The sequence below is a fragment of the Ctenopharyngodon idella genome, chromosome 15 (genome assembly GCF_019924925.1).
Source record: "Ctenopharyngodon idella isolate HZGC_01 chromosome 15, HZGC01, whole genome shotgun sequence".
Lineage (NCBI taxonomy): Eukaryota > Metazoa > Chordata > Actinopteri > Cypriniformes > Xenocyprididae > Ctenopharyngodon > Ctenopharyngodon idella.
Window position 1 is genome coordinate 37,513,020 of NC_067234.1, and position 12,520 is coordinate 37,525,539.

Consider the following 12,520-nt stretch of genomic DNA (forward strand, 5'->3'; position numbering starts at 1 on the left):
AGCTTTGATTCATCATGTGACTTTCTTATCACCATTTGTTATTGGTGGTTGTCAGCGTATTACAAAGGTACAAAACGGATGTTAGTACTTCATTAGGTTGGTAAATTAACATTATATCAGTTAATGAAATACGTTTTTTTACTGTAAATTAAAGTTAAATCTGTAAAAACCTAAAATGTTGCTACCATATTTTTTACGGTACATTTCTGGCAACCACAGCTGTGTGTGTGTGTTTGTGTGTGTGTTGTCAGTGTGTTTTCTTACGCTTTTTTTTTTTGTTTGTTTGTTTTGTAAGGGGCAAAAAAAAAACAAACATTTTATTTTGTTACAAGACACGCACACGAAACCTGAGGGTAAGAAATGTTTGGTAAACAAATGGGGAGACAAAATTCTTTTTGACCATGGTTCATAGTTCAACAAAATCCACAGGACTGGCCATTCTGTTTTGCAATTCACCTGGTAAAGTAATGACATCTAGGGGTAGCATAATGAACAGCTTTGAACAATATATTTTTCTGATAAATGTTCATGGATATAATAATCGAGTTCAGAACAGACAATTGATTTCAAACGTGTCAGATGTTATTGATGACCTTAGGTTTTTCTATCCAACTGCCAACATAATTATGGGTGGCAACTTTAAAGGATTAGTTCATCCCAAAATGAAAATTCAGTCATTAATTACTCACCCTCATGTCGTTCCAAACCCGTAAGACCTTCGTTCATCTTCAGAACACAAATAAAGATCTTTTTGATGATAGAATGCTGTCAGATTTCCTTCTATAAAAGGAAATCGTAACCAATGAGGTTCATTCTTGTGTGTTATGCAGCACGTCTGAGCTTCCGCAAGAGGTTCGTTGCAAGAGGTTAGATCAATGTTTATATGCAAGTAAAAGCCTAAATTAAATCTGTTCATCATAAAAAGCAATCGAGTCACTTCAGAAAATTTGGACTAAACCATTTGATTCATATGGATTAGTTTTCTGATCTCTTTATGAACTTTTTTTAAGCATCAAAGTGTCTGTTGCGAAGGAAGTCAATGGAAGGAGATCTGACAGCATTCTGTCATCAAAAAGATCTTCATTTGTGTTCTGAAGATGATCGAAAGTCTTACAGGTTTGGAACGACATGACCAAGGTAGCCAAAATGGTTCGGCCTGATAATGGCCCAGTTTCGGCAGAAATAACTCGGCCCGGTTGCAGTTGCCAGAATCGGAATGGATGCGGGATGAATGACGCCCCAGAACTGGTCCAAATACACTTGCCCGAATCTGGTCTGTGTCCCTTCAATACCCGAGTCTGGGTATTGAAACTGAGCCAACACTGCTAGCACTGGGCCACAATCATGGCAACAAAAATGGTGCACTTAGTCAGTACTGGTCCGAGACTGGGTACTGAAACTGAGCCAGCGCTGGGCCACAATCACGCCAACAAAAATGGCACACTTAGTCAGTACTGGTCCGAGACTGGGTACTGAAACTGAGCCAGCACTGGGCCACAATCACGGCAACAAAAATGGCACACTTATTCAGTACTGGTCCGAGACTGGGTACTGAAACTGAGCCAGCGCTGGGCCACAATCACGGCAACAAAAATGGCACACTTAGTCAGTACTGGTCCGAGACTGGGTACTGAAACTGAGCCAACACTGGGCCACAATCACGCCAACAAAAATGGCACACTTAGTCAGTACTGGTCCGAGACTGGGTACTGAAACTGAGCCAACACTGGGCCACAATCACGGCAACAAAAATGGCACACTTAGTCAGTACTGGTCCAAGACTGGGTACTGAAACTGAGCCAACACTGGGCCACAATCACGCCAACAAAAATGGCACACTTAGTCAGTACTGGTCCGAGACTGGGTACTGAAACTGAGCCAACACTGGGCCACAATCACGGCAACAAAAATGGCACACTTAGTCAGTACTGGTCCAAGACTGGGTACTGAAACTGAGCCAACACTGGGCCACAATCACGCCAACAAAAATGGCGCACTTAGTCAGTACTGGTCCAAGACTGGGTACTGAAACTGAGCCAACACTGGGCCACAATCACGGCAACAAAAATGGCACACTTAGTCAGTACTGGTCCAAGACTAGGTACTGAAACTGAGCCAGCACTGGGCCACAATCACCCCAACAAAAATGGCACACTTATTCAGTACAGGTCCGAGACTGGGTACTGAAACTGAGCCAGCACTGGGCCACAATCACCCCAACAAAAATGGCACACTTATTCAGTACAGGTCCGAGACTGGGTACTGAAACTGAGCCAACACTGGGCCACAATCACGCCAACAAAAATGGCACAATTAGTCAGTACTGGTCCGAGACTGGGTACTGAAACTGAGCCAGCACTGGGCCACAATCACGCCAACAAAAATGGCCCACTTAGTCAGTACTGGTCCGAGACTGGGTACTGAAACTGAGCCAGCACTGGGCCACAATCACCCCAACAAAAATGGCACACTTATTCAGTACTGGTCCGAGACTGGGTACTGAAACTGAGCCAGCACTGGGCCACAATCACGCCAACAAAAATGGTACACTTAGTCAGTACTGGTCCGAGACTGGGTACTGAAACTGAGCCAGCACTGGGCCACAATCATGCCAACAAAAATGGTGCACTTAGCCGGTACTGGCCCGAGCTTGGTTATTTATTTTAATTTTACATTATTATGACTTAACTATTAGCTTTTCATCAACTCGTGAACCCCTGCTCTAGTGGTTTGGGATTGTTCACTTCTCATTGCGGTGCATTCTGGGATTGAATGAGTGCTTGTCTGATAATATGGTGTGTGACTACAGTAAGTGTGAGGTGTGTTACTGAGCCTCAGCCACAGGGGGGCACAATCAGGCTGGACAATTCAAGATAGTTCAGAGTTTATGGTACGTCAGAGGTTTCCTTCCTTCTTTCATGTTCCATAACAAACTTCAAGCTGTTTTCATTCAGTTGAATTTGAGTCTTGGTTTATTTAGTTTGGTTGTTGTCACGCAGCATCTTATATGACCATGTCATGTCTGTGATCACATTTTTAAGCTGTTTTGATAAATGAAAAGTTTATTTTTTGCATTTACTTTTCATTTATTCATTTCATCACCTTTCTCATGTCCACACAGATGATTTCATACTGAATCAGTGCATTATTTACACTCATGATCATGAATGATGAAATGTTTGCGTAAGCTTTTCCCTTCAGTCATCAGTAGACGGAGGAAGTGGAAACCTCTAACAATCACATGCCATTTTGCTCTAATGAATCAGTTTTTGTGTGTTTCTCAACTTGAGGTCTGGAGATGCCAGACGTCTCTCAGAACAGCTCAGTTTTAATTCTCTGGAAGGAAAAACCAAAAACGTATAAATATTTCACAATACATTTTCAGCAGCCTTCGTTCTAGAAGTTGCATTTTAGGAAGTTCTTCAATCAAGCGCTTTGAACCAAAACAGTCAGCTCTGGGATGAATTATATAATTAGATTCAAAGCCAGTGATGTCTTTAATTCAATGAATTACTCATTCCATAAAGTAAATGATATAATCAATCACTTTTTTAAATGTATTTTATGCTCTAATGCTAAAATAACCCATAGCAGTCAGGCATTCAAAAATATATATATATATAGAGAGAGAGAGAGAGAGAGAGATAATACAAAATACAACTTAGTTCAAGTTGAGCATATTGCATTGTGGTATACAGGATTCATTTATTGCATGCTGTGAACACAGTATATACATACTATATACTGCTGAAATAGTACTGCAGAAAACTGAAGTATGCTAGTATGCTATTTCAAACATAGCCTTTGCTCTATCTGGCCACTAGAGGGCAGACTCTTCCTAGAATTGCCTTTGTGCATGTAGCGTGTTCTGCTTTCATGACCTTTCAGCAGCAGTAGACCGCACAGGACACTGACCGCAGACATGGGTGTGTGTTGTGGTGTGTTATTTAACGGTTCTCAGGAAAGCCGTCCTATCTGACGTCATGTTTATTGAGTATCAGGAAGTAAAACCTATTTTTAAAAAAAATAATAAAACATTAATGTCATGAGCTTTATCTTCACTTGTGTTCAGATATCAGGGTGTGTCAGCTGTCAGTCACTCCTAAAAATCCCTCTTTTCTTTAGTTTTTCTTCCTTTTTCTATATGAAGGCTTATCACTGACAGATATACAGGAGTGTAAGGAAGAATTTCCCTAAAATATTCATGATATCAGAAGTGAACAGCACACACACATTGACTCGGCTACGTTTGATGTTGTTGTTCCGTGTTTGTGTGTGTGTGAGTACTCACACTCAATCGCAGCTAAATGGTTCATAAAACCTGATTATATAAAATGACAGATGATAAGAACCATGCTGTGGGATTGAGGGAAGCAAGAAATTAGAGTCATGGAATAAGCAGGAGTGAGAATTGAAAGTGAGCAACCAAGAAATGGAAAAGGAGAGCTGAGAAGAAGCAAGCTGGAAATGCCCTAAAATTCCTGTGTTCCAGTAAAGTGTGTCGTCCTGGTGCTGGTGACTAATCATGTGACCAGGTGATGTGCCTCTGCCTCCTTCGGTCTTATTGTTGGTAAACATGTCTTTGAATTCCTGTACAGCTTTGAGAGAGAGGAGCAACCTGAAATGACTGAATCATTTATCAGTGGTGTTTGCTAAGGTAAGGTTTGCTGTATTGCTTATACTTAGTTACTGATCTAGAGAGCAGAATATTACAGAGACATGAGGGTGGACACTTTTTTTTTTTTACTTTAGATGGTAAGAAACCACCTAGAAACCATCCAAAATTCCTCAGTAAGCTCATAGCAACATACAGAAACCCACCCAGAACACCTCAGCAACTGCATAGCAACACTAAACACAACTACATATCAATGCCCTGACAAACACATTAGCTACGACCCAGAACATCTTTTCAGCTGCACAGCAGTGCCCTGGCAACTACCCAGAACACCTTAGCAACTACAGAGCAATGCCCTGGCAACCACTCAGAACACCTATGCAACTGCATAGTAACAACCACTTAGAACAACCTACCACTCAGAACACCTCAGAAACTACAACCCCGACAACCCCCGAAACTCCATAGTTACTCCCTAGAATACTTTAGCAACTGCATATAAAAGCCCTGAGAATCACTTAGAACACACTAGCTACCACTCAGAACACCTCAGAAACTACATACCAACGCCCTGACAACCCCCAAAACTCCATAGTTACTCCCTAGAATACCTTAGCAACTGCATATAAAAGCCCTGAAACCAACCAAAACGTCCAAGCTACTACTTAGAAGACTTTGGCAACTGCATAGCAACACCATGGTATTCACTTAGAACACCCTAGCTACCACTCAGAACACCTTAGCAACTACATACCAACGCCCTGACAACCCCCAAAAGTCCATAGTTACTCCCTAGAATACCTTAGCAACTGCATATAAAAGCCCTGAAACCAACCAAAACTTCCAAGCTACTACTTAGAAGACTTTGGCAACTGCATAGCAACACCCTGGCATTCACTTAGAACACCCTAGCTACCACTCAGAACACCTTAGCAACTGCAAAGCAATGCCCCAGCAACCACCCAGAACTTCCTGGCTACCACTCAGAACACCTTAGCAACCACGTAGCAATGCCGTGTCAACCCCCTATAGAACACCTTAGCAACTGCATAGCAACACTCTGGCAACCACTTAGAACATCTTAGTATCAGCATAGCCATGGCAACTGCCCAAAACTCCCTAGCTACTACAAAGAATACTAGCACAACTGCATAGCAACGCCCTGGCAACCACCCAGACCTTTCTAACTAACACTAGAATATGTCCGCAACTGCATAGCAACGCCCTGGCAACCCAAGCATTGTCACTGCCAAAGTGCTAGGGTATTGCGGGTGTTTGCCTAGAAAAATCTAGTTATATTGTGGTACTTTCATGGTGTTTTTCTGACATTTTTGGAGCTTGACAAATTCCACTGATTTTGTTGTATAAAATGAACATTCTGCGAAACGTCTCCTTTCATGCTCCACAGAAGAAATAACGTCATACGGGTTTGGAGCAACATGATGGTGAGTAATTGATATCGTTATTTTTGACTGTAGAGAAATTGTTTAGTAAAACACATCTCAACTACATGCATGAATAGAAGCAACTGAGGTCAAATCAGTTGGGAAATAAACGATTGTCACAGACACAGCAGCTTCAGACAGATTACGTTTCACAGCACAACAGCGTGTTCATGCCTTTCCTTAGCCAGATTTTTTTGTTGAGCCGTGACCGCATTCCTCCACTGTCTGTCCCAACCACAATGACATCCTCAAATGCACAGTGGATATCAAACAACAGGAAGTAAAATCACACAACAGCACATAACCGTAAGAGAAGGACGAACAGAAAGTCTCTGACTGTGATCAGTTCTGAATTCATGACATTACTGTAATATCTAATTCTTCTAGTTGGAAGTAAAATTTAATGGAGATTTTACTTAAGTCTCCTTCTTCTCAGATGCTTCTACTGAGATAAAGAGCCTAGTGATCTCACACGTGTCTAGAGTTTTAAACAGGGAAACAATGCTTTTAACTGCGCTTAACCCTGTCATTCTTAACCCCGGGTAAAGGAATGTTTCACACTTGTAATTTAGAAGCGGGATTAGCACCACTTTTACCTGGGGTTATAAAACCCTGGTCTGGTGCGCCGCTTTTGCTCTGTTAACCTCGCATTCCGGTTCCAAACATGTGCAATGTAAAGGCCTGTTCACACCAAGAACGAAAACTATATTAGCATCCACACCAACGAACAATATTGCTTGTTTATCTTAAGCATGCGCGCTGCATTTAATGTCTTTAAAGCAGGATGGATTCTGATTGGCTGTCAGTGTTTTTATCATTCATGAGCTGGGAAACTTTGTGAAAGTGATCGTTTGTCTGTGCCGCTATCGTTATAGTTGTGGTGTAAACTATTATTTTACACTTAAAACGTTTTTTTTTTTAAAACGATAATGTTAATAATGTTAATCGTTAATCGTTGTGGCTAGACGCTTAGCAACGGACAGCCAATCGCGTGCCTCATATTCGTGTTTTGGACAGTTGTGGAAACGTCGTGGGAGGGAAAATGTAATGTAAATGTAAAATGGCGACGGAAACCGTCAGTTGGGGTGAATAAGAGATGTTTAACGTAATTCTTACCTTTATTGTGCGAATAGTCCATTCAGTATATACTTGATAGTACAGTTGGCAATATATAATATGGATTCCCAATGCTAGAGTGTTTATGTAAATATCCAATTAGTGTCACGGACACTGTAAATATGCAAATAATGAAGTTGACCCAGGGTTTGGGAATGTAAACGCCAGTTTATAAATATCCAGGATTAATTTTTAACCTCGGTTAAATTATGAGCAGTGTGAAATGTGAAGCAAGATAACCATGATTCTGTATACCTGGGGTTTAGAGTGACCCAAGGTTAACTAGTTCAAATGTGAAAAGCTCTCAAACTGTGCTCAAAAGTAACACGCCTCTCAATATGAACTCAAACATTTCTCTTAAAATTCCCAGAAAAGCAAATGATCTGAGCTACTCCACATTATTGGGTGGATTGTCCTTTTTTCTGTAGCTCAAGCTGTATAGCATGACCCTCACGACGCAAAGGTCAGGGCTCGATTCACAGGAATTGCATGAACTGATAAACTGCTATGCAATGTTAGTCACTTCCTGATAAATGCATATACTAAATGCATGGATGTCTGAGTAAAATGTTAAAACCATTTCTCAACTGCTGCCATTATTGTGTGGGTGAATTCTCATGAAATTATGAGGAGAAGTGTGGGTGATCGCAGAGCCATTGCCATCAGTCATTCGGTTTGGTGTGAACATAATCACTCAGGCATGTCATGTGACGTCACGTCTGTAATTCATCTCACCTGAATTCACACACAAACATTTGTTTATATTTCATGTGGGAATTTCCTAGTGAGTTTATTGTTATTGTTTTTCAGTAAAATTAATTTTAATATAAAATAACGTCAGCTGTTTTCCTTCTAGGGACCTTAAGGTACCTCCCCACAGCTCGATCTCCACATTTGGTTCCTGCAAAGATAGCAAAACCAGGTATGGTGGTAAACAGACAGTGCTGGATTTAATCTGGTTTTATCTAGTGTTTCATGTGTGTATCATGTTTCAGAGTTGACACAACAAAAATATATGTAACACTTCCATTACGAAAAAGAAGTTTACTTCTTTTAAACTAGAAATAAGAAAGTATACTTTCAGTCTACCTTTTATGTACTTCACAGAAATATACTTAAAATTGCACTTAAGTATACTAGACTTATACTGACAGAAAAGTGTAGTTTACTTGGCCTATACTTGTACTGATCGAGATATACTTAATTAAGTATACTTGCAGTGTAAAACTACTAAACTAGTAGTTTACTGAGAGTATATTTCAAAGTGTACTTTAATATACTAAAAAAGTGCTTCAAGTATTAAAATAGTAAACTACTGGTATACTTATAAGTTCATTTGTAGTACAGATTCAGCACAAATGAGAAATGTAGTTGTGAACTAGTTGTGTACTCAAAGTTTACTACTTATAGTACACTTAAACGTATACTTTTTATATACTAAAAGTGGGCCAATTTAGTCCCAATGGACCTTATTGTAAAGTGTTACCAAAATATACAGCCAGTTCAGTTTCAAACACAAGAAATCCAAGATTGCAAATCAATCCCTTGTTTGCTTTAGTGCAGATTTGTTCAGTGTGTGTTTAACTATTTAATTGCGTAATTCAGTGTAGTTTATCTCAATTCAGTGCAGTAGATAGTTTAGTTAAGTTTATTTAAGCCTATGCAGTTTAGTTCACTTCATTCGACATTCTCAGACACTTTAATTTGGCTTTAATCGTGAAACCTTATATTTAGATGGTATAGTGTGTCTGTTTTCTGAAACATGATCTGAGGTTTCACACTTAATAAAGAGCACTTCCTCTCTCTCTCTCTCTCTCTCTCTCTAGCTCGCTCTCTGTAAAAAGGAACTGTTTTCTTATTGTGTTTCATTTCATCTATACCGCACTGGAGGACAAACAACTAAACTTTAGTAAGTGCTTTCTCATTTTACCCTGTTTTTACTGACATGTCTCATCGCTTTCCCTACTAACACACTCACACACTTTGACCGTTGGCACGTGTACGGCTGGATCAGGTTTATGAAGGGTTTTGATTGACACATTGTTAAACTGTGTGCTGTGAAGCGTGTCAGGTTTGATAATTCACACACATATGCCTGATAATGAGTAGTTATGCTAGTGTTTATCTTGATTTTTCTTCCTTTTTGTTTGTGTTGTGTTTGTGATCAGCCCACAGAAGCTTTTATTTCCTTTTAACAGTTTCAGTTGAATGCGGATCATTTTTAAAGCTCTTTTAATTTCATTGTAACGTGACAAACATGAACTCGAAACGAGCGGTTTAGTTTAGTTTCGTTCAGTTCTCTCTTCAGTAAAATGGCACAAGTTTAGTTTAGTTTAGTTTAATGCTATCGGCGGTAAAGTAACACAATTAGTTTAGTTTATTTTGGCTAAATACCCAGCGCATTAAAACTAGTTTAGATTAGATTAGATAAATTTATTTTAGTTTAATTCCATCTGCGGTAAAGTAACACAATTAGTTTAGTTTATTTAGTTATTTTAGTTTGATTAATCTTGTTTACTTTAGTTAAATAACCTCTGGAATAAAATGGCACAACCAGTTTAGTTTAGTAAAATGTGGTTTATTTTATTTTAGATAAGTTTAGTTTAATGCTCTCTGTAGTAAAGCAACACAATTAGTTTAACTTTAGTTAAACCCTCTACAAGAAAATGACACAAATAGTTTAGTTAATTCAATGCTCTCTGTAGTAAAGCAACATGTTTAGTTTAATTTAGTTTAGTAAAATGTAGTTTAGTTTAATTTAGTAAAATGTAGTTTAGTTTAATTCAATGCTGCCTGCGGTAAAGCAACACAGTTTAGTTTAGTTTAGTTTCCTTTAGTTGAATGCTCTCTGTGGTAGTTTAGTTTCATTAAATGCCCAATAAAAAAAAAAAAATCAGTCTAGTTTCATGCTCTCAACACGGTCAGTTTAGTTAAATAAAGCAACATGATTCATTTCAGTTTAGATTAATATCATCTGCAGTAAAGTAGCACAATCAGTTTAGTTTTAGTTTAATCCATTCTGAAGTAAAGCGAATGTAATTCCCTCTGCCTGAAGTACACCAGCACAATCAGTTTCCTTTCTTCATTCCATTCTGTTTATCTCAGTTCATCAGATCGCTTTGTTCAGCAGTCTGATGTGTTTCTGGAGGGTGTGCCCTGTGGGAATTCCCTCTGACAGTATCGATATGAAATGAGATGACATCACCTCTCTGCCCCTTTCTCTCTGTAGGCGTGTAGTTCCTGTTTCCAGAGTCTCAAGTTGAGACGGATGAGGAGGACATGAAGCCAGTCTGCTCTCTGTAAGTGTTCCTGACGTTCACGCACCTCCATCAGCATGAATTTAACGCTGCTCTGCTCATACGCCCACAGATACAGGTACAGTATGTGTGTGTGGTTATACTTGTGAGAACTAGTGTCATCTAAGGACACATAGATGGTCTTTAATGATTTCTGTGAGAATTGGTTCATGAGTTTAGGAGATGATATAATAGGAAGTCTATGAGATGTCTTCAATAATACAGCTCTTTGTATGTGTGTGTTAGTCGTTTATGGCTCACTTATTTCTTTGAACTAAGAGGGAAGTACTGCTCGTGTGTTTGTGTTTGCATTGGTATATTTAGATATCTATCACCAAGCACCAGGAAATCATTTTGCTTCAGGCATCTGTCCTGCTTTCACTGCAATGTGCTGTTTTTTTTGTGTTGATTAGCAGGATTTCATTCCTGATCTTTCATTCCTGATGCTTTTTTTTTTTTTTTTTTTTTTTTTTAAATGCACGCAGTTGCTTTTAAGGGCCGCGAATGATTAAATATATCCGCTAAACTAATACCAGGAAAACAGAGCTCTTGTTTCAGTTCAACATTTAGACGTGTTGACGTTGATTTATACGTCAATAATGTTGCATCTGCAAAGTCCAATAAATCCACATGATGCGTACTACTGACATCCTGTTAATTAGTACTAGTATTATATTATAATGTTGGCTTACTGATGAGGAAGTGAAATGTTGTACTGTTTGAATTGAAAAAACATTCAAGCAATCTACTACAAGTCAGTTGTCTTGTGATAAAGGCCCTGATTTTGCAGTTATTTTTGTTAAAGCAGTATGATGTGAGTCATGGGAATTTTTTAGCGGATTATGCTAATGCACATGATTGTGTCTTCTCTAATGGTTGTTCTTGCTTGTGTGTTTTTGACAGCTTGGCCTTGGTCATGACCTTGGTGCTGGTAACAGCTACAGATGGTAAGAACGACCTCTGATTTATGCTGCATTTTCGCAGGATCGCATGCACATTTTATATTTTTACCTGTCAGTGTTCAATGGCCGAGTTAGTTTAGTGAATAAAAAAGGCCTATTAATTACTATAATTTGCTAAATATAGAGAATGAAAGAGAAACGTTACGGGGCGATGGATAAGTTTGGATGTAGGGATGAATTACTAGAAGCTGGAGGAGGTGGGGAATGCACCTCCACACCAAAACATTCAAAGAACAAGGAAGCAAAACTTGGGACAGTAAGAAAAAGACTTCTAAACCACTGAAATAAGTCATACAGAATCACCCTAAATGAAACACACACATCTGCACACCCACACACACACGTTTATATACATGGGGACATACCAGACCCTTCTGTTATATACTAGAAATAGTGCTTGGTATTAACTGATTATACTCAATAGTAGTAAATTATGCATAATTCATTGATTTTATCTTTGAAATGTTCCTTTCTAAAATAGCCTACTGCTTATATATGTTCATAAAGTCTTCCAGTTTTGTAGAATTTCACAGATAGACCAGCGACTGGTCATGTGACTTTCACTGAAAACTGAGAGCTGATCACTGGATTTACAGAAATCATTTCAATTTTAAGAGTTTTCTTTACATTGCTTCAATGCATATCCAGTCAACTCCTGATGAACACATGATTATTTGAATTATCACTCAATAAGTCATTTAACCATGCATTACTGTCGTTGAAAGGCTTTTGTCATTCAAATACATTAAAATCCAGAAATTCACGTCATTTCATATTCACATGCATTGCAGGGATTCCCCAAATTCATCAAAGTTGTTCTGAGAAGAAGGTTTTAGGACAACTTTGATGAAAGGTTTTGATCCACTTCAAATGTTGACTGCTGTATTTACTTGAAGATGACCCTGAGATTTTAAGCTAATAAGTTAAGTTGATAATAAAATTCCATCATTATAATAAAAAAGCAAAATATTAATAATAAATGATAATAATATTAAGTTCAGGGTTCTCTGATGCCGGTTAATGGTCACATGAAATGCGGGTAAACAAATAAAATATTTCATCTTTTTAGTGTTTTATTTTGAT

The 12,520-nt window shown here is 38.7% G+C and overlaps 1 protein-coding gene across 5 annotated transcripts in view; it reads left to right on the forward strand.

Moving 5' to 3' along the window:
• Positions 1-12,520, forward strand: part of LOC127495196 (T-lymphocyte activation antigen CD80) — a 28,949-nt gene that overhangs the window by 9,844 nt on the left and 6,585 nt on the right. For 2 of the 5 annotated variants that reach the window (XM_051861886.1, XM_051861888.1), the window contains exons 1-4: positions 8,087-8,101; positions 9,006-9,088; positions 10,409-10,554; positions 11,379-11,422. In XM_051861886.1, coding sequence (XP_051717846.1) covers positions 10,514-10,554; positions 11,379-11,422 — 85 coding nt within the window. In that variant the 5' untranslated portion in view covers positions 8,087-8,101; positions 9,006-9,088; positions 10,409-10,513. Of the gene's footprint in view, positions 1-6,048; positions 6,064-8,035; positions 8,102-9,005; positions 9,089-10,408; positions 10,555-11,378; positions 11,423-12,520 lie in introns of those variants that run through there. The other 3 variants (XM_051861890.1, XM_051861887.1, XM_051861891.1) reach the window with 3 other exon arrangements.